This window comes from Gobio gobio (assembly GCF_949357685.1).
Source record: "Gobio gobio genome assembly, chromosome: 4".
In the NCBI taxonomy this organism is placed as follows: Eukaryota; Metazoa; Chordata; class Actinopteri; order Cypriniformes; family Gobionidae; genus Gobio; species Gobio gobio.
Genome location: NC_137100.1, coordinates 24,227,286 through 24,248,085, shown reverse-complemented (window position 1 = coordinate 24,248,085; position 20,800 = coordinate 24,227,286). Strand labels below are relative to the sequence as shown.

General features: G+C 38.4%; 1 protein-coding gene across 1 annotated transcript; it reads left to right on the top strand.

The window, feature by feature from the left end:
- Window positions 1-5,717: 5,717 nt before the first annotated feature.
- On the top strand, window positions 5,718-19,318 carry scarb2a (scavenger receptor class B, member 2a). Its single transcript, XM_079815624.1, has 13 exons — window positions 5,718-6,128; window positions 9,460-9,620; window positions 10,231-10,378; window positions 10,519-10,713; window positions 11,203-11,294; window positions 11,999-12,118; window positions 12,195-12,373; window positions 13,779-13,897; window positions 14,229-14,302; window positions 14,386-14,437; window positions 14,989-15,141; window positions 15,663-15,710; window positions 15,991-19,318. Exons 1-13 carry the CDS (start codon window positions 6,006-6,008, stop codon window positions 16,120-16,122), a joined length of 1,596 nt encoding a protein of 531 aa, XP_079671750.1. The 5' UTR covers window positions 5,718-6,005; the 3' UTR covers window positions 16,123-19,318.
- Window positions 19,319-20,800: the final 1,482 nt, after the last annotated feature.

The window sequence follows — 20,800 nt, the reverse complement described above, 5'->3', positions numbered from 1 at the left end:
CATGAGTTGCTTTTAGAATATTACGTTCATGTTCCCATTTTACATGTTACAGAACATAGCTCGATTAATAGTACGTCATTACGTACCCATGCCACGCTACGCTGTCCGTCGTCCAATCATAGCGCGACTTTCGTAGGTCTGTTCAAATCAATGGGCTCAGGCAACCCGCTGTAACTTTACCTGCGGGTGTCGCTGTTGGACAGTGTGGCTTTATAAAAACGAGTGACTTTTATACTTTTTAATGTAATGTAATATATATATATATATATATATATATATATATATATATATATATATATATATATATATATATATATATATATATATATATATATATATATATAGTTTTATTTTTTGTATATATTGTGTATTTCAGTTTTTTTAAGAGACACTGCCCATCTTGCCTCCTTCTTGACAGCCAACATTTCGAATAATAGCTTTGATTAATGATGAAAATTAAGGTTTCAAAATCGTGATTGTTTGGATTGTTTTTTTCTGCCATCGAGCCACAAGCGCTCACTGAATGGCCATATGGCTCGCGAGCCTAGAGGTTCTCGACCGCTGTTGTAAGCAGACAATTATGAATCTGGGATTACAGATACAAACGTATTGTATTTTACTTTTACAATGAGCAGAATTATTACAACACAAAGAAAAAAATTATAGAGGAGGCCATGTCCGAGTGAGCAGTCAAGCAAGACACGCAGTCACGCACCATAGCAACACGTCATGGCAACGACATTTCAGACTGAAAGATACGTAAAAGATAAACGGGAATGTGAGCGCATTGTTACTGTTTTGTACGCGCGGTTATATTAATTATAATCCAAATTCTGTTTTATTTGTCACAATATTATTGATGATTGTTTAGAGGGGCACTTTATATACTTTTGATACGAGCCCCCAAAGCCCTCCCCTCTGCACTTGCCTGGTGTGTGTGCCTGGTGTGTGTGTCCTGTCACAATGCGGCGAAAACTCATACACGACGTTAATAGTTAGATTAAGGTGTGTACATGTCTACAATGCACTTGGATAATGCGACTAAAATAGGCATACTCCACATGTCTTAATTTGATTTTTGTTTAATTCGAGTATGGCTTTAACCGGATTAAGGTAATTAGAAATTGCTGTTTACATGGTAGTTTCTTAATCAGAGTATGGTCTTAATCAGATTAATATCGGAGTATTGTTGTCCATGTAAACGTACTGATTGTTTATTTACAAGCTGTTTTATTGTCTTTCCGCGGTTGAAACACCGATGGAGCGATTACACAACATATGATACGTTTCAGTAAGTTGTAATGTATCCTCAACATACCTTTAGATATTCATTTCTTTAGGAAGAGATGATCGCGTTCACTCGCGCGCCGCGCGCTGCCGCTTGAAGTTGAACTGATACGCGTCTATCTGTCACGTCACATAATAGAGCGTAAAAATGGCATTTATCGTTTGAATTTCGTGATAAAATGGACTGAATACTTAATATGTTCGTGTGGGAACTCGGATTGAAGTGTGTTCCGCGCTTTAAACAAGCCGACTGTTAACGGTTATAGATTACATGCATAACCGTTCGGTACACGCGCGCACATACGGATAGCCCGAAACATTAATTCGTCTGTCCATGTAGTTATCAACCGATTTATGAATAAGAACAGAACATTACCGCTCCACTTCACATCGCCCAATGGAATTTGAACTTGCTTTGCCGGATCACGATTGGTTGGTGTATATACATGACAAACGGGAGAAAAAACCCAGAAAATTGGGTTGTGTATTTAACCCAGCATAGTTGATTCATTTTTACTAAAGCCTACTAGCTTTTTTTAACACTTCATACATGGATTCATGTCTACGGATTAATTTAAATCCCCAACTTTTTAAGATATTCTACACAACCACTGGCTTGCATGATAATCCCTTCATTTTCGATCATATTTTACAGTAAAGCATATATTAAATCATTTGTAATACATATTGTCAACATTTAAGCTCGTTTAACTAGCCTGACGTCGTCATACTCAATTCTAGTCAGAATATGAGTCTGATACTGCTCCGTTGGGCTGTGATTATGGGGCGTGTTTCAACCGAACCAGGAAAGACCTCAATTGGATAGACCTACAACCAATCAGAGCAACGGAGCGACCGAGCGACGCATAACGTTAGTAGTCAAATGTCAACAGAACTCAACTGCACTGTGTTGCCAAGTCCACGGGTTGAAGCGACCCCAATTATGTGATATAAAGACCCAGGAATGCGAATTTTAGCAGGCAGTCCTTCCAAAATAACACATATTTTACCCCCCAAATGCCTTTTTTTCCCGGAGAACCCCCCTGGAAAGCTTTTGGGCTTGTTTTTGGCTAGTTTTGAGGAACGTTAGCAATTGGGCGGGTTTTGTTGTAAAACTTGGCAACCCTGTCTGCACGCACGCTGGAATAAGTACCGGTAGCCTAGCTTTAGAAGAAAAAGATGAGTGTAAACGAACTTTGCCGGTGTTGTGAAAAAAGAATGTAAGGATACACAGAGTACTTACCAACACGATCATCATTTCTGAGAGAAATAGTAAAGGTGAATGCATATACGAACAAGTTCTCCGTTTAGGATTAGAACAAACTCAACCCAAGCGCCTTTGATGACGTGGATGATTATGTTACTGTTTATCATCTGTCCATCATCGTCTAAAGCCCGCCCTGACAATTTGATTGGTCCGAACAGTTTCTGTTCGGGCATAATTACTTCTTTATGGATCAAGTCCAGACCGAACTGCCCGAGTAAAAATGTTGTGGGCGGGGCTAAGTTCGGCTGGCATCCAGGGCAGGCTATCGTTTAACAAATACTAGAAGTAAAAATTAAACATTTAGAAGTAATTCAAGTGTAATCGACCAGTCTCTGATGTTTTCCCACTTTCACCATAACGGCGTTGGATCATGTTCAGCAGGGGAACTTCTAACTTTAGACCGCCGTTCAGTTCTGAGAACATATTTTAACATCATACGTATTTATATTCTGTATCCTTTTGAATAAAATCACAAAATTGTATGCAAGGCATCAGACGTTTCCATTACGCGCAAAGCCTGCCGTGGAACTCGTTTAGACTCACATCGTGGCCCCTGTACCGGTATGTTGCTTGCATAAAATTAAACGATATTAAAAAATTGTGTTCCGGGGGGTAAATCTGCATTTTTTGGTGGGGCCCTGCTAAAATCCTCATTCCTGGGGCTAAATATCACATTATTGGGGTTGCTTCAACCCACGGACATGAAAAACAGCCCTCGGCAACAGTTAAAGTATACTTTAGCCCAATGGCAAAACTGCAAAAAGCCCACAGTAAATAACTCAACACAAACAAAACACAAAAACTACCAAACACTGGGTTGTTACATCTGATCTAGGATCTGGGTAACACAAAAACTACCCAAATACTGAAAAAATTGTCCTTGGATAATAAGAAACTGAATGAATGTACATTGATTACAATTGTTTTGATGTGGTCCATTAATAAAAGATGGCTGAAACTAGCTACTTTTGATAAAGCTTACAGTCAAATAGACTAGCACTGTTTCTCCTCTACCTCCTGGTGCTAATAATGGTTTGTTTTCACTTCTCTTATTTGCACAGATGCTTTTAGGCCCGAGTATTTAACCCCCCAGGAGAGCTTTGATAAAAGTCACATTAACCCGCTTGGAGTACATTCAAGTAGGCAAATCAGGTTTTGCATAACTGTCTTTTCATTCAATTGAACTACTGTTAACTTTGTCCTTTATCTGTAAGTTCACAACAGTTCAAGTGTAGGTAGGCTACAATTAAGGTGTCATAAATTCATAAAGCTTTATGATTTTACTATATCGCAGGTCCATAGTTGCTTATAGACAGTGTGATGTGGCTTTTTCTGTCAAAACATATAGGCCTTACAATACATTCTTCTTCTTGACTGCTTAACTACAGAAGAATAGAAGAAAACTGAATATTTTTTTAACACGATAATAGCAAGCACTCAAAAGATTAAATATGCCCTACAGGGGTATTGTTAAATGGGAATTTTGTCACTTTTGTAAAATAAAGCTTTGTTTAGAAGCTTGCTGGGGGATGCAGGCGAAGCTATAGGGGAAGGGCAGTAAATGAGTGTGCCGATTTCTGAGAAAAATATTGAAAAGGGGTCCCTGCAAATTTGTCACATGACAATAACAAATCTGGCATCAACTCACCATCTTTATCAGCAACATGGCAGTTTGCCCTGAGAAGGCCTCGAGTTTGATATCACTACATGTTATACTAAAGTACAGCAATAAAGTCATTGTTTCTGTCTCTGAGGTAGGTTTGAAATGTGTAATAATTTTGGTAATGCAATTTCCTAGGTTACACAGTTGTTTTCTCCTCATAAATTACTCAAATACTGCATGCAGCCTATTCCCTTACGGAAGGAAAATATATTTACCAATATATTACTTGAAATATATTATAATATATTGTTAATATATTGATGGTACATATATACAATATATGTAATATATTGCAGTATATTGCAAAATATACAAATGATTGCCGCTTTCAATATATTGCAATATATTGGAAAATATAAATATTAAATCCCATATATGGGAATATATCGCCTAATGTATTACATGATATTTTCCAATATACTGCAATATATTTTTGTTTCGTAAGAGTTCAAATCAGCACATTTGGAAACTACACATATTTCCAGAGTATTCATGCTGACTCATAATGTACCAGTAGGCCTAAGCCTTATCTATTTTAAGAAATATCCAAATAGTTATAGTTGACTGAGATAACATCAACAAGGAAAAATGTAAATGTCAAATCAAGGCCAAACTAGGCTTTGGGGATAGTTCATTTAGGGGGTAGCCTATGTTAAATATTAACAGGTTTGTCTAAAAAATGTATTTCTTATAATGATACCAAGCTGCCTTACAATCTCACACAAAGTATTATTTCTGTGGTAGTAGGGGGAAAAACCACCCCCATCTTAGTCAAGCGTATGTTCCGGATGAGACCAACATGAGATTTCCAGAGCGCTACAATGCTGAGAGCTCCCTTTAAATAAGCTCCGCCCTGAAATCAGTCGATCAAATTCGGCATCACACTTCTGAGCCGTCGACCAATCACGTTCGTCCGGGGGTGGTCTTAAACCGGTGGTCCGGGAAGACGTCATCCAATAGAATCGCGAGCTCCTCGGACAAAAGGGATGCGACAATCATCGCTTACCGTGTGAGCCGCCCATTATTCATGTTCATTCACTAGAAATTTAAGGAGACACGACAGTAGATAGCGGAACACAAATGAAGACCTAACGGTCTCACGGCACAAGTCTTTTAAAAACACAAAACCGCCCCGCTGAGCTGTAACGTCTGTTCCAGTGGGTTCGTGAGCGCTATTGTATGGTTTTTATGACAAGTTAACGGCACATATATCCAAATATGAAACTTCATGTAATATATGAATACATTAAATGTATAGCCAGAGTAGTTGGGATCAGGCTAGACATGAATATAACACAAAGTTGGACTATCAACGCCTATTTCTCTTTTTCTTAACCTATAAATTGCGTTGGACAGTAAAAGTAGGCTATATATTTACTTTGATGTTCTGACATTTACACACAAAAGCCCGCCTTGAAAACCCCTTTAAATCGTGACCTCAGCTCTGAGGGAGTATTAACACGCCCCTCTCTCCAAAAAGTGTGTTTCTCATGCATGACTGGCTCATTTGAATCCAGTGAGGGAGGTGGAGAAGACCTCTGCTCCTCTGCTATAGAGCCAGGGCTGATATTCTTATATCTCAGCATCCGAAAAACACTCCCGCTAATCGCACATCATTGGGCTCGTGTATGCTGAATATCCCAATGATAGAAAGGGGGACACGATTCTGGCTTTGAGGGGGGAAAACGGAGACATACCGGGAGGTTCTCAAGTAGAAGTTCGGAACAAGAGAAAGAAAAAATAGTATTATTTTTTTTCTACAGATCAGCTCATTTGAAACCATCAATAATGACTAGAAGATCTTGTGCCATTTACGCCACCGGAATCGTGTGCGCTCATTTGCTCATTCTGGGAATCGCCCTTCTGGTGGCTCAAGTCTTCCAAACAATGATTCAAGAGCGGATAAAAAAGGTAAGGCTTTTATGGAGAAAGGTGTTAAACTTGCCTAATCTTACAAAAAGCTATTGTTGTGTTATAAAGTGATTCAGGGGTGCTGTTGTCCTACACGAGGCGGCTTCTGTGTTGAGCATCACGCGGAGTTGATAATAGCACTTGATGTAACTTAACGTTAAGCTTTGCGAAATCATACAGCGGCAGGCGAGCCTAATTATTGTCATATCAGCCTCTTCAATATGATGGTGCTTGAAATTGCTATAGCAAAGTTCCTGTTCTTACTCGTGACGAGACCCAGGCTGCACAATTTCATGTTATGTACACTGAAAACCTGTGTTTTAGCCGTTTAATGCCCCTTATTTGACGTGTAGGTGGTCAAACCATGGAATGAAATTACCGTGATGTAAATGTGGGTTTGTTAGTAACCCTGATTAAAGTGGGCTGGTCACTGTCTGTGACCACGAAGCCTATCATATTGCGGAAAAGACTTTCCCCCCCCCCCCGTATATCTCTCTAATCCACCTCAACGGTTCTGTCTGTGAATTAAATGCTTTCCGTTGCAACAGCACGGGGAATGAATCTGTCTTCTTTAATGTAACGGGAAAGGTTGTTCATTCACATTGCATATATATGTATATGGCAGGGGGAGGTGTTCTATATGTGTGGTTGTGGGGGAGGGTCTTAGCCTGTTCTCCTTGGAAAAATACTTTGAATTGTGACCTCCACCCTCAGTATTTTTAACCAAGTGTAGTATTCACTGTTCAACGGGATTCCCTTAACCTAGAATTCATGGGTGGGTTTTTGTGGTGGTCTGAGTAAAGCTAACTTTGCTGGAGATGTTATGCATTGGTTTGTTATTTGTTGACAGTTGATTTGAAGCCTTATAATTGACCTTCATGATATACTGTTACTTTTCATATTCAGTTATGTCTCCTCTCCTTCCTATGGTACTGAAATGTAATACTGAGCCGTTGGGCTTAAGTTCTCTAGACAAAACAACTTTTTCAAGCCCTCAGGTGATAAGTGTTTTTGTGAGTATAGGGCGTGGAGTGGGTAGCATGTCAAAGGAGTTTGTATGTGACGCAGGGATGTAGCTCTGTGGCAGTTTTTCTTCAAAGTGTTGGACGGTTAAAACTTCCTTTTGCTGCTTTCATAGCGGCTTTTAGCTGAAGTTGAGATCTCTTTGATGCAGGCTTATGAATGTATTCATTCCTTGCTGGGAATTAATTGTTTAAATTTAATTCATTGAAAACTGCACCTCCTAGCAGTGTAAGGGCTTTGGGACAACATAGGTTGTTGTCTATGAAAATAAACATTTCCAGTTGCTGGTACCATCATATGCTCTGGTATCTGCTTCACAGGCCTTTTGTAATGTTAACCATTTGCGTGTAACGGACACAAACGACCTCCCTATCAGAATCCAAACATTTATTGTTGTTCTTACCTTGGCTGTAGATGCTCGATCAAGGTTTTGTAAATGTTCTAACATGGTTTAATGTCCATTGGGACCTTCAAAAACTTCTCTTCTCAAGGTTGATGAGCACAGCAGAACACAAAATCAAATACTTGTGGTTTATTTGTAGGCAATTTTTTTATATATAATTGGTAGTATTCATATCATATCCCATTGAACAGTTGTTAGTAACCGTGTACACAAATATCATTTAAATACTTGGGGACAGTAGGATTTTTCTTTTTTGGAAAGAAATTAATATATCAAGCAACAATGCATTAAATTGATCAAAAGTGACAAAAAATATCTCTATTTCAAGTAAATGCTTTTCTTCATCAGAGAATCCTGGAACAGTATCTCGTTCCACGAAAATATGCAGCAGCATCAGATCAGCATATTAGAATGATTGCTGAAGGATCATGTGACACTGACGGCGTAATGATGCTGAAAATGCAGCTTTGCCATTAAAATATATCCGAATAGAAAACGGTTATTTTAAATTGTAATAATAAATCACAATATAACTGTTTAATAATTACTGATAAATGCAGCCTTGTGACTTCTTACAAAAAAACATTAAAGCATCTTACGGAACCCAAACTTTTAGTGTTATGTGTGTTTGTTAAGGTGTGGTCTGGTGCTTTTAGTCAATAAAACTTTAACTGATTTCTTTCAGATAAAATGCACCGCTTCTTTTAAAACATAAATCATCCTCTTTTTTTTTCTTTTTTTTTTTTTTACAGGTGTAATTTAAGATCGGTTGTCAGTGTGTTTTAATGAAAATATGCCCAGACAAACCTCCTGAGAAACCCTGAAAGATTAGAAAAGAGTCATGTAACATAATCTTACTTTAAAGAAAAGCTTTAGTCTGATTTCACTACGCATGGTTGAATAGCCACACATTTTCCTGTGTTCTATACCATTTACTTTAATACTCATGGTAAAGCTTCAAATGACAGAGATCCCATTCAGAGCTTACGTGTGAAAAAATTCCTTTGTTTAAAAGACAAGTGTCCTCTTAAATCTGACCTGACAAAGACACTTTTATGTTATTCTCTGGGTCATAATATAGTGTAAATTAAAGCACAAATTTGTCATGAGTGTTGGAACAATTGATTTTGAAACATACAAACTACATTTTTCAGGCCCTTCTGACCAGTGATTCTAGCCAACCATTTTTCTGAAAGGACCTTTCATAAGCTGAAGGTCCAGTGAAGGGGGCCGTGATGTTTGTTGTTTTGTAGCGGGTATTCTGCAACACTGCTGAAGTCATGGTTTTTGATTCTAGATAGCGTTATCTGCATTTCAAGGCAGCATTCTGGAGTAAAACCTTCTGGTTTTTGTGATTTGTCATGAGTCAGCCGTTGTTTTTTTCCATTACTACACAATTATGCTGTCACGTGTAGTCACGGATAATGTTCTGAAGTAGAAGTTTGTCATCTTAAAATAAACATTTGTTTCTCCTTCTGCCACTCACGCCACTCAAGAAGTGAGAAGTGTTACTGCTGAACCATGTTTCTGATGGAAAATTCAAATATCATGTTTGTTTCTGTTGCTCTTGTCTGTCGTGGATCGCTGATGTTGATGTGTTTTCCCTTCCTCTCCTGTAACTCTGAATCAGCTCAACTGTCTGCTGAGCACTTTCTTCTTTTTCCGTCATCCCAGCACACGCTTTACCTCATGTCTACTGTTTGTGTCATAGCAGGTCACTTCACATTGACATTTCACCAGAAACAACAGGAAGGCACTCAGCTTTTGTGTTCCTTCTTCCCTAAATGATATTGAAACTCCGCTTAAACATTGAGTTCTTTTTAAACGGACACTGCATTTTCTGGTAGGTTACATAAATGGTCTTTTGGTGCTCTCTCTTGACCTCTGACTGTGTTTGATTTACAGGAGATCACACTGGGTAAAAACAGCAGAGTTTTGGAGGGCTGGATAAATCCACCACCTCCTGTTTACATGCAGTATTTCTTCTTCAATGTTACCAATCCAGATGAGTTCTTGGCTGGAAAGGAAAAGCCCAAAGTCACACAAATAGGGCCATATACCTACAGGTGATTTACAATTCTCAAATGGAGAGCTGTTCATTTTCATCATTTTTAGCTTGGTTTTGTTTACTAAACTGTACTGTGTTGTCAATGACAACAAGTTTGGCACCACAGTCAAGAAATGACTCATGCTTTTAGAAGATAGGAAACAGGAAACGTTTACCCCTTACCCTCTTTAAACTAAATGTCAAATAATTATCATGCACTTTTAATAATGTTTTTGTTGATCTTATTGTCAATTTTATTCAGTAATGAAGCATTACATTAATTAAAAGTGACAGTAAAGAAAAAAATAAGCAGCACAACAAAAAACATTGGGAATAATAAGAAATGTTTCTTGTGCTCTAAATCAGCATATTAGAATGATTTCTGAGGATCATGTGACACTGAAAACTGGAGTAATGATGCTACAAATTCAGCTTTGCCTTCACAGGAATTAAATACATTTTAAAATATATTAAAATGGATAACAGTTAGCCTATTTTACATTGTAATACTATTTCACACTATTACTTTTTATTGTATTTTTGAGCAGTGTTGTGTGTATTACATTTAAAAATCTAGACATTACAGTTGCCAATTTTGATATTAACCTTATGCTACTCTCTTTTATCAGGGAATATCGACCAAGGGAAAATGTCACTTTCCTTGAGAATGGGACGAAAATCTTTGCCACAAATCCCAAGAGCTTTGTGTTTCTTCGCAACATGTCAGTGGGAGATCCTGAGGTTGACCGTTTGACAACCGTTAACATTCCATTCATTGTAAGAAGGATTTTGTTTTCTTGTTTTTGCATTTAAAATTAGTCTGCTCGTAGCATTTGTATTTAGTCACATTTGCTAAACCGATTATCTTTGATCCAAATGCAAAGAATTTGCTCTGAATTCTTTCCCTCTTGTTTCAGGCCATAATGAATGAGTTGAACTCCTACTCCTTCTTTCTGAGGACTGCTGTGTCTATGTGGATGGGATCCATGGGCGTCGAGGTGTTTATGGATCGCACGGTCCATGAGGTCCTCTGGGGTTTCAAAGACCCGCTGCTGTCCAGAATCCACGCCATGAGACCAGAAGTGGATGAGTATTTCGGCCTTATGTACAATGTAAGAATCTGCAGTTTCATCATATTTAATGCTTTAGTCAGTCTGAAAAGAGAGATAAAATGCAGTCTAAATGGGTCATATAGTAATGCAGTCAAAGGTACCACACATATACGATTAGAACCGGATAAGCAAATGACGTTATTATCGTGATCCTGCAGATGTTGACCAGTGTGCCAGGTTTGACACAGTGGCCTGGTTTACTGTAATGGGTTTTAGAGTTTCTTCAGGGATTATATATGTATTAGGAAAGATATTAAATATCTGCGGTTTGTGCAATTGAAGGTATCATGCGAGTGCCTTGAAACAGGGAGTTTGAGTGGTTTGCATTAATAAAACATTTGTCTTTTACTCTGTATTCACATCATGGCATCTAAACAACCTACTTTCCTACTCCCTATGACTTTCTAGTCATCTTTACCCTTATGTGACAGTTCTTTTTATTGTTCTAGTGTTATATTAAATAGGTTTGTTTTTTTATACCGTCTACAGAAAAATGGAACCCATGAGGGTGAATTTGTCTTCCACACTGGAGAGAAGAACTATATGGACTACGGCAAGATTGACACGTGGAACGGCATCAGGTACGTCAGTCCTTGCGTAATCTGCATTGCCTTACTGACATAGTGATAATTTGTGCACTCTTTTGACATCTGCTCTCCTGCCTTGAGAAATTGGGTTAAACACACAGCATGCTTGCATGACATGCTAGATAAATTCATATCAATGTGTAAAGTCCAAGAAAAGACCGTGTGTGTGTGTGTGTGTGTGTGTGTGTGTGTGTGTGTGTGTGTGTGTGTGTGTGTGTGTGTGTGTGTGTGTGTGTGTGTGTGTGTGTGTGTGTGTGTGTGTGTGTGTGTGTGTGTGTGTGTGTGTGTGTGTGTGTGTGTGTGTGTGTGTGTGTGTGTGTGTGTGTGTGTGTGTGTGTGTGTGTGTGTGTGTGTGTGTGTGTGTGTGTGTGTGTGTGTGTGTGTGTGTGTGTGTGTGTGTGTGTGTGTGTGTGTGTGTGTGTGTGTGTGTGTGTGTGTGTGTGTGTGTGTGTGTGTGTGTGTGTGTGTGTGTGTGTGTGTGTGTGTGTGTGTGTGTGTGTGTGTGTGTGTGTGTGTGTGTGTGTGTGTCTCTCTCTCTCAACTACCCCATGATTTAAATTGACCTATAGCCCAATAAGTAAAATTTCAATCGACTTTTCAGATAAAGAATATTCTGCTTTTATATTTTGGAGAAAAATGCTTTTTCATTAGAACCTGTGACCAAAACAATCACCATCTGTTCATTTTTTCACTCACAGTCAGATGAACTGGTGGTCGTCTAACCAGAGCAACATGATCAATGGTACCGATGGCAGTGTCTTCCACACCTTCCTGTCCAGAAAAGAACTCCTCTACATCTTTGCTGCCGATCTGTGCCGGTAAGCTACGTGTTTTGACACATACAAGGTGCTTGGTGACTTGTACATGGGTACTTATGCTCTTTATCTCTTGCAGATCCATTCATTTGAGTTACGTGAGAGACACAGATGTGAAGGGTATCCCTGCTTTCCGCTTCGCCCCTCCTTCGGATGTACTGGCTCCCCCAGACGAGAACCCTAGTAACGCTGGCTTCTGCGTGCCTGCTGGAGATTGTCTAGGAAAAGGAGTCCTCAAAGTCAGCGTCTGTCGGCAAGGTAAGCCTGTTCTGGGTCACACCGCACCTTAGCTTCAGGGCCGTCAGTGTGTTTTCAGAGCAGGATATTACAGTGAGAAAGACGTGGGATGTTTTGCGAAGAATCATTACATTGGGAAAATCGAGAAACTTTTTAAATGCGCTAATTTGTTTATCAAGGTACAGCAATCTACGTGTACTAAAGATTTTGGTGCCCTAAATAACTGGTCCAGACTGACATTTAACCAAAGCAAACCAATCATATGCAAATAGTATTGAATTTCTGGGTTTCTCATTACTGATCTGTGGCTTCGTAACCTGAGTTCAAGTTAAATCGGTCTACTTTTGTTTGCTCACTCTTGGACTATGAAAGGGAAATCAGGGTTCAGTGCTTAATGAATAACTTTTAGTACAGTTTTATGATTCAAGCACTTGAATTGCTGTAGGTGTCCTCCGACAGATTACTCTATCTTTGCCTCTATTGCTTCCGCCATAAACTAGTAAGCTAATATTATTATTGAACTAATGTAAACTCTCGCTTTGGTCATGTGAGTGCTGATATGAAACGGCTGTCGAAATTTGCACATGCTTTGATTAGTCATCATTCCTAGAAGGGTTCATGACGGTTCTTAAATGGTTATATTTAGGTTGTTATTAAGGATTTGAGATATGGGATGTAAAACAGGGATATGGTACATATTATACTTAGCTAACGATAAACTACGCACCTTTCAAATGTAGTATTTTGTGTTCTTGGTGGGTGTTCAGGTACTTGCCGTCCTGTCATTGAGTATGTCCTACCAAAAGAGGAAGTTTAATTTTCTGTTAGTGTGCATAAAAACAAAGTCCCACAAAATGCCTCGGGGTTATTATTTAAGATAATGGAAAATGTCAAGAAACGAGAAGTGAAATCTAAAAACTGCACGTTTGCAGTCTTAACTGTCACCTGCCCTCACTGTGATTCATTATTACATTCTTTGCATTCATTCATTGATTTTGTTTTTTCTTTCTTTGACTTCTTTACACAAGTATTTGTGGGTCTTTTTTAATTTGTTGGTGGAAATTTTGCAGCTAGAATGGGTTTAAATTATAAACATCTTTAGTATTTTGCATTGTATGTTATAACTTTAGTGTATGAATTTCTGTGTCATAGGGTTCTGTTATAGCTGTAAAGTTGAAGAACAATATTTGGTGTAAAAAACAGACAAAAAAAATTGTGGTGTGGTCAGGTAAAAATGGTTGGCCAGCATAATAAAACATGTGGCTTGATATGACTTTAATCATCTTTATTATCTTTATGACCGGCCATTATAGATGCAATAGCCGATAAAGAAGCTATTATTATTGCATATTCACACTAGAGCTTTCCTAGAAGTAAAGGAACCTCGACTAATGCCACGTGTTACTATTTTTCCTTCACTGTACAGGTGCACCAATTGTTGTATCATTCCCTCATTTCTACCAAGCCGATGAGAGGTACATCAATGCCATTGAAGGAATGAACCCAAATGAAGAGGAACACGAAACATACCTCGACATCAACCCGGTAAGCAGTGTTCACACGTTTGCAGCTACAGCACTGATCAGTTTGCACTCTTGTGGTTTGTAATCTGAAAGTAGTGTACACCCATCCTTACCATGACAGGAAAAAATAAGGTGATTCACTCTGGTAACCACAGTGAATGTGAAATCTACCTAACTTTCCCTAGAATCCCTAGAGTGTTATGTAGCATGTCGTGATGGAAAATATACGAATTAAGTTGACGTATGATGGATTGATCTCACTCCACGCGCTGTTCTGGGTGGAACCAATCAAAGAATGTTTGTGATGTGGTGACTTTTTATAGTAAATTTTCCCTTTGCTTTTTTTTCTGCAGACCACCGGGGTTCCCATTCGTGCCTGTAAGAGAGCTCAGCTCAATGTCATACTGAAGAGAGTCAGTGGCTTCCCGTGAGTAAAACACCTCACAAAAACCATTAAATTGTGATTTGGAATGACAAAATGGCTAATGAGATTTTTTTTTTTTTTTTCAGCAAAACAAAGTTCCTGAATGAGACCATTTTCCCCATTATGTATGTCAACGAGGTGAGTTCACTTCCTTCAGATTAGGATTTTGCCCGAAGCCAAATACTATGTTCGGAAAGTAAATTACGCATTCTAAAGGGACATGGTGATGGTGAAAAAAAAAAATATTTCAATGCTTTTGCATTCTGTCGCTATTATATATTTGGGTAATTATATTGTATATAATTTGCAGGCATCAGGGAGCCGCTATCACTATCGCTTTTGAAAGCATGCTCGCTTTTCACTTTCACTTTCCAATTTGCTGCAGAGCAGTGGTACTGACCACACATTTTACAAGAGACAATGACACTCAGGATGTGTTACACTCCAAATCCTCCTGTCAGTCATCTCTCTTTACATAAGTGAAATCATGAGGTACTGTAATGTAACCAACTACTGCAGCTAGTCTAACCATGTCCCTTTAGTGCATTATGCATTTATTCATTTTCCGTGCCTTTCCGAATTCGGATTTAGGCTTCAGTTGCATCCCCACTTTACATTTTCGATTTTTGTCTGTTCACAAAGTTAATTTGTTTTCTGATAAATTTAATTTTGTACTCTGGAATTTACAGACCGCAACTATTGACGATGATTCGGCCACCCAGATGAGGACGCTTCTGTTGATTGTAACAGTGATGGTCAACTTCCCAGTCATTATTGTGGGATTGGGGGTTATTTTATTTGTGGTCCTGATCTTCCTCGTCTGCAGGAACCGGCAGAGAAAGGTAAAACATCAGCGATATGACATTTATGGCCTTCCGGCTAGTTAAGACAAAAAATGTCATTTGTATGTCGACAATACCTTATTAATAGAGTAAAAGTTAATATTCTCAAGAAATGCCACTATGAAAAAGACTAAAAGCCTTTTGAAATTCCATCAACCTTACACACCCTTGGCTTGAAAGTCAATTACATTTGTCACACGTCTTAACGGCACTAACCCTAGCTTTAAAACCCATGCATGCACCCGCATGAGGGAATGCATGTGCTCTAGTGCACGCATTATATTTCTTTGCAGTTTACAGTCATTATCAGCGTAATTGGGTTGGTTTTTATTATGACCTAAAATAAATGTATTTATGAATGAACGGTTCAGTGGGAAAAAGATTTGTCTTGCATATTTATATACTAATCCTCATAAGGTCTTTTATAGCATTTATTTTATGACTTAAAATGTATAATGCTGTTATGTTTTGATTTCCAGTAACATTTTTTCCTTCCTTTTTTTGTTGTTGTTCCAATTCAGAATGAAGTAAAACGTATTGATTTTACTGAAGCTTTTCATTCTTTTGCTGTAAGTCTTAATTTTTTTCCCTTACACACAATTTGCTTTTATTTTGTTCAAATTTGCCTGTTATATCATTATTGTATTTGGACATTTTCATATAAATACCTTGTTTCTGCTAGTCATTTTAATTGCTTTTCCTGCATGGTGATCGTAATGTACTTTCACAGCATTAGATTAGATGTTTAGCTGCGTAGTCCATCTGTCATTGGTACACGTTTGACATCTTCAGTCATCTAGACGTGGTTTTAACAATGTACACGCTAATGTCCTTTTATGTTCTGTTTAGACGACGAAAGACGAAACGGCTTATACCCAAGTGAGCAACCAAACGGAGGATTCGCCAGAGAACCGCAACAATCAGCCTTTGAGGAACGGATCTTATATTGCCATGTCACCAGTGGAGGCACAAAAGTGTTGATGAAGGACATCACGTCTACCAGTAGTGCATCCTCACCCTTTTTTATATTTTACTTTTCACTGTGCGATTCGTCTTCGTGGGCCAGTCCCCGCACGCTCACCACCGTATGCCGAGGGTCACTTATTTTGACTCGTGACTTTGTTTCCTTTCTTTGAGCATGGCCTGTGACTTTGTTTCCTTTCTTTGAGCATGGCCTTCTCAAACTGCCATATCTTCAAACACAACGTATGTCGATTCAAAACATCCAATTCAATTTTGAACAACCGCCTCTGGGTCTCCAGAGGTTTCTGTTGCCTAGTCCTGAGAGGCCTGAAACACTCTCTTGCCTTTTAAAAACACATATATGCATTGCATGCGCACAGAGTCCGTAGTTCCTGAAGGCACGAGAGAGCGTGAGGGGTTTCACCCATCCAGAACACTCATGTCTAGGACAGCCTGTGCTCTTAAACTGTTTTGGATCTGTTCCCACACTACTGTAGTCAGGTCTACACAGGCAGACCTGAAACTAACACAGCTCTTCATACGTCAAACCCTTTGATAATGAGCAGATAAATGCAAACTATTGACTTACCTCCTCTAAGAGTATTAGAGAGCTAAAAGGTCTAATATGCTAACAAAACTGGGTCTTATCCAGAACTTGTGTGTGTGTGTGTGTGTGTGTGTGATTGTACATACCAGTATGTGTGTGTAATTATGTGTGTGTATTTCTGCAGGCATGTCAATGCTTGCATGTTTTCGTCACACTGTGGTGAACTGCTTTGGTGGATCACCGTCCATCGTTTTGCACGATGCAGTGTGACGACAAGTGGAAACTAGTGACTTGAGCAGTCCTCTCTATTTCACAGTATCAGAGTCACATTCTGATGCCAGAAACATTTCAATGATGACGGCTGTTAAAAGAGGTCAGACATTCTCCTTTAAGGCATCGTATTACAGAAATCGTACTAGCTTTTAGCATTTAGTAAAAAAAAACGAACAACAGACGTAGAACACTCACAAGTGAGACTTGAATATTTTCTGCCTTACAAATACTTATGAACACAATGTGATTCTGCTGCGTGGTAATGGCAGGTATACGGTGGAACTAGGCGAAATGTCAGACAAACTTCTGTGAATCCGTGTCGGACTTAGAACTACATCCCTCCCGTTTCACAGCAAAACACGTCTGTTCTGTTATAGCGAGAGCACAACGACAGTACGCTGAAACCGCAGTCTAATCACAGCAGAAGGGGTTAAAGGTTAGCAGATTTTGAAGGGTTATTGGTGAAGTTTGCACATTTTTTCTGTGCACGTTCGGTTTATATTAACCCTCTGATGGTGAAAGAGACTCTTGCACTTGAATCACTGCTTTTGTCTGTCAAATTAAAATTTTGTGTCGCTTTTTCTGTCCTTGATTATCGGAGCCTTCGCTATTGCTTATTTTAAATCAACTTGAACAGGATGCGATAGCTTGCACAAAATATCACTAAAGAGGAGTTGTCGCATGCATTTCTGTGGGTCTGTCCCCTGTCTGAAGTCGTGTGTGTAGTTACACTCGTTGCTTTTAAGACTTATGTATCTGTAAATCATTCCCCTTTTGGAAACACTTGCTGGGATGATTGTTTGTTACTTTTACTTGACGTAAAACCATCTGTTACCTATTGCGACCACTGTTTGCGTGGATTGCAGTGAACATTGTTGCGTATTTGCCTGTGCCATGGACTTAGCTTATCGTAAAGATTTAGTGCAAGGGTTGAACTGGAAACACTGTACTCGCAGTGTCTTATGCAGCTGTATCTGAACAGAAAACTGAGGGAAAGTCCATTAAAGTGGCTCTCGGAGAGTAACGTATTTTGTTGACAGTGCAAATAGTATAGAAATTTTCATTAAAATGGTCTTTGACGGTCTCTCTTAGCATACTAGACTGAACAAAGACCCCGCTGGAACGTTGGGTATCAAGTGGTGGGACGTAAAATGTGACCTGAGTATGAAAGATCTATGAACCTGAGCCATTTCTATACAGTTTCCAGATTCCCTATGGTGACTTTTGCCCCTATATGCTTGACCAAAGATTAGATAACTGGTTTGTTTGCTTTCCACACAGATAGCGCTAGTGCTATCGACTTCCCATTTACAAGAGCATTAGAACCTCATTGTCTACAAAGGCAAGTAATAAAAGAAAAAGAAGAAAAAATAACAAAATATTTTCCAGAGCATACTATGTGAGTTTATAATGTTTAATACAGCAGAGAACTTAAGATGTAAAGTGTTGCCACAGTGTGCAAAGAAACTCTCAGTATTATGTATTGACACAGCAATACAACAATATGTAAAAAGTAAATTTTATAATGAAGTAAAAGGGTTTTGTAATCAGACAAACAAATATTTATGTATTCATATGTTCAATGGTATGTACATTATCTGACTTTGTAAGGTCTTCTCTTTGGTCTTGTTCATTTCTATATTTTTTTAATTATTTTGTAATATTACCAGTGGGGTCATCAAGCACACTTTGGTTTTTTTGGTTTTCCTCTACATTTCTGAAGTAGTTGCTACCAAGTGAATATTGTCCTAAATTCAAGACTGAACAGTGTATGTGGTTGTAAAAACTGTTAACTTTGATGGAGAAAGGCTTGTGTTGTATCTTTGGGGTGTGAGCCTATTGTGTGTAATGATCTCCTGTTATACAACTCTCTCAAGCTGCCAACTGTTTGTCCAACTGGAATAACAAAGGGAAGGCTGAGTGTCTTTGAGTTCCACTAAGGAAGATTGCCATAGTGCCGTGATGGGTACAAGGGAAGTCTCCATTTGCAATCTAACCCTTTTTTTTTCTTAGATGAATGATGCCCTCCTTCAGGGATGAGCTTTTAGTGCCATACCATCCTTGTTTATTTCATTTGCTTAAGTAGCAGCACGTGTAAGCAGTGTAGCAGTTGTTTCCCCCCACTCTGCCTTCATTTCAGGGCTGGTAAATTCCTCACAACATCTTTGAGGGTGGTCTAAAAAACACTGAACACTTCGTCACGTCCTCCTGAGATGCATTGCATTTTTTTTGCTGCTGAGAATGACAATCCTTATGTCATGTTAGGTGCAAAATCATTTCAAGTAATATTAATTTTTAGTTTTGATAATTTACACTGCACAAATCTTTCTACAATGCTTTTGTAAAAATTTTTAGTGTTATTTGCAAAAAATAAAAAAATGTTGAAATTCTAGCAAATTCTCTTGTCACATTTCTGCTTTCCTTTCTGACGTTGTGTGTGTGTGAGTACATATTTCTGCATTTATAGACCACGGGACTCCCCCAATATACAAATGTTGGTTTCTTACACTTTATAAGAACCATTTCATATTTGTTTATTTGATTTTGTTGGATTAAAATTGTTTATCAGATCATTGTTGTGATCTGTTGTTTATCAGATCATTGTTTAAGTCTCATGCTCAAGGCTGCATTTATTTGAATAAAATTGCAGCAACGTAATTTTGTATATCTTCCCCCGGTTTCACAGACGAGGCTTTAGTCCCAGACTAAAATGCTTGTTTGAGTTGTTTTAAGTAAAAGAAACTCGCACTGATGTATTTTAAAATGTCAGTGGCATTATTTTGTCTTAAGATGCACAGCAGTAATGTTTTATTCTAGGGCACGTTTATAAAAGTTATTTAAATGTCCTAATTGAACTAAGGCCTAATCATAGCTTAGTCTAACCCCTGTCTGTGAAACTGGGCCATATAGTTTAGTGTGTGTGTGTATAACATAGTGTGTGTGTGTATATATATATTATATATATATAAAATATATTTTCCTACTGAATACATTTGGTGCTCAACATTATCTTATCAATATAAAATACAGGTGTGCTGCTTTATATACTTAATAAACCATGTTTTTCCCCCCCAGATGAATAGAAAGAAAAGAACAGTATTTATTTGAAATGGAAATCTTCTGTAGCATTATAAATGTCTTCAAAAACATCAGTGTAGTGTATCTTCTCCACTCCCAGGGTCCCCAAATCCCTGTTTGAGAACCTTCCCCGCTGTTAAAAGAATTGTAGAAATTCAGTCATTTACCCAACAAGTTGTTACAACCACTATTCTTTTCAGCAATTCCCAAATGAATGCCAGGCAGAGCTGTGTTTGTGACATAAAACACATTTGTAAAAAAAAATTGCAAACCTTATTTTATTTAATAAATTTTAACTCTTTACGTTAATTTTTAGGTCTTAATCTATTTGTTCATTTGATTCATTTTTGTGAAGCTTGCATTTATTTTTGAATCTTAAGCTATTTGTGTAGAATAATGCAACAATTCTAACCCCATATACATCACACGTCATCAGCGCGTAAACAAACAGCAGTCATCTTTTTCAGTTCCTCCTGAACCAAAACAACGATCTTATGCTGCGTTCATGCCATGTCGTAATTGTAATTTGGACATGGCAACCCGTGAAGTTCTACCCAGAGCTATTCACGTCCTCAGACTCAGATTTATGCGTTTCTATGTCAACACTATCAATGGCGAAATGAATCTGCAGCAGACAGGTGGGATAAGAAAATGCACTGTAATATGTTTAGGTTTGTTATTATTGTAATGTTATGTGCTTTGAGACATGAGGTAATTTAACGTCTCCTTACGTTTTGCAAACTCTGCTCCATGTGACTTCAGTATAGGGTTGCCACCCGTCCCGTAAAATACGGAATC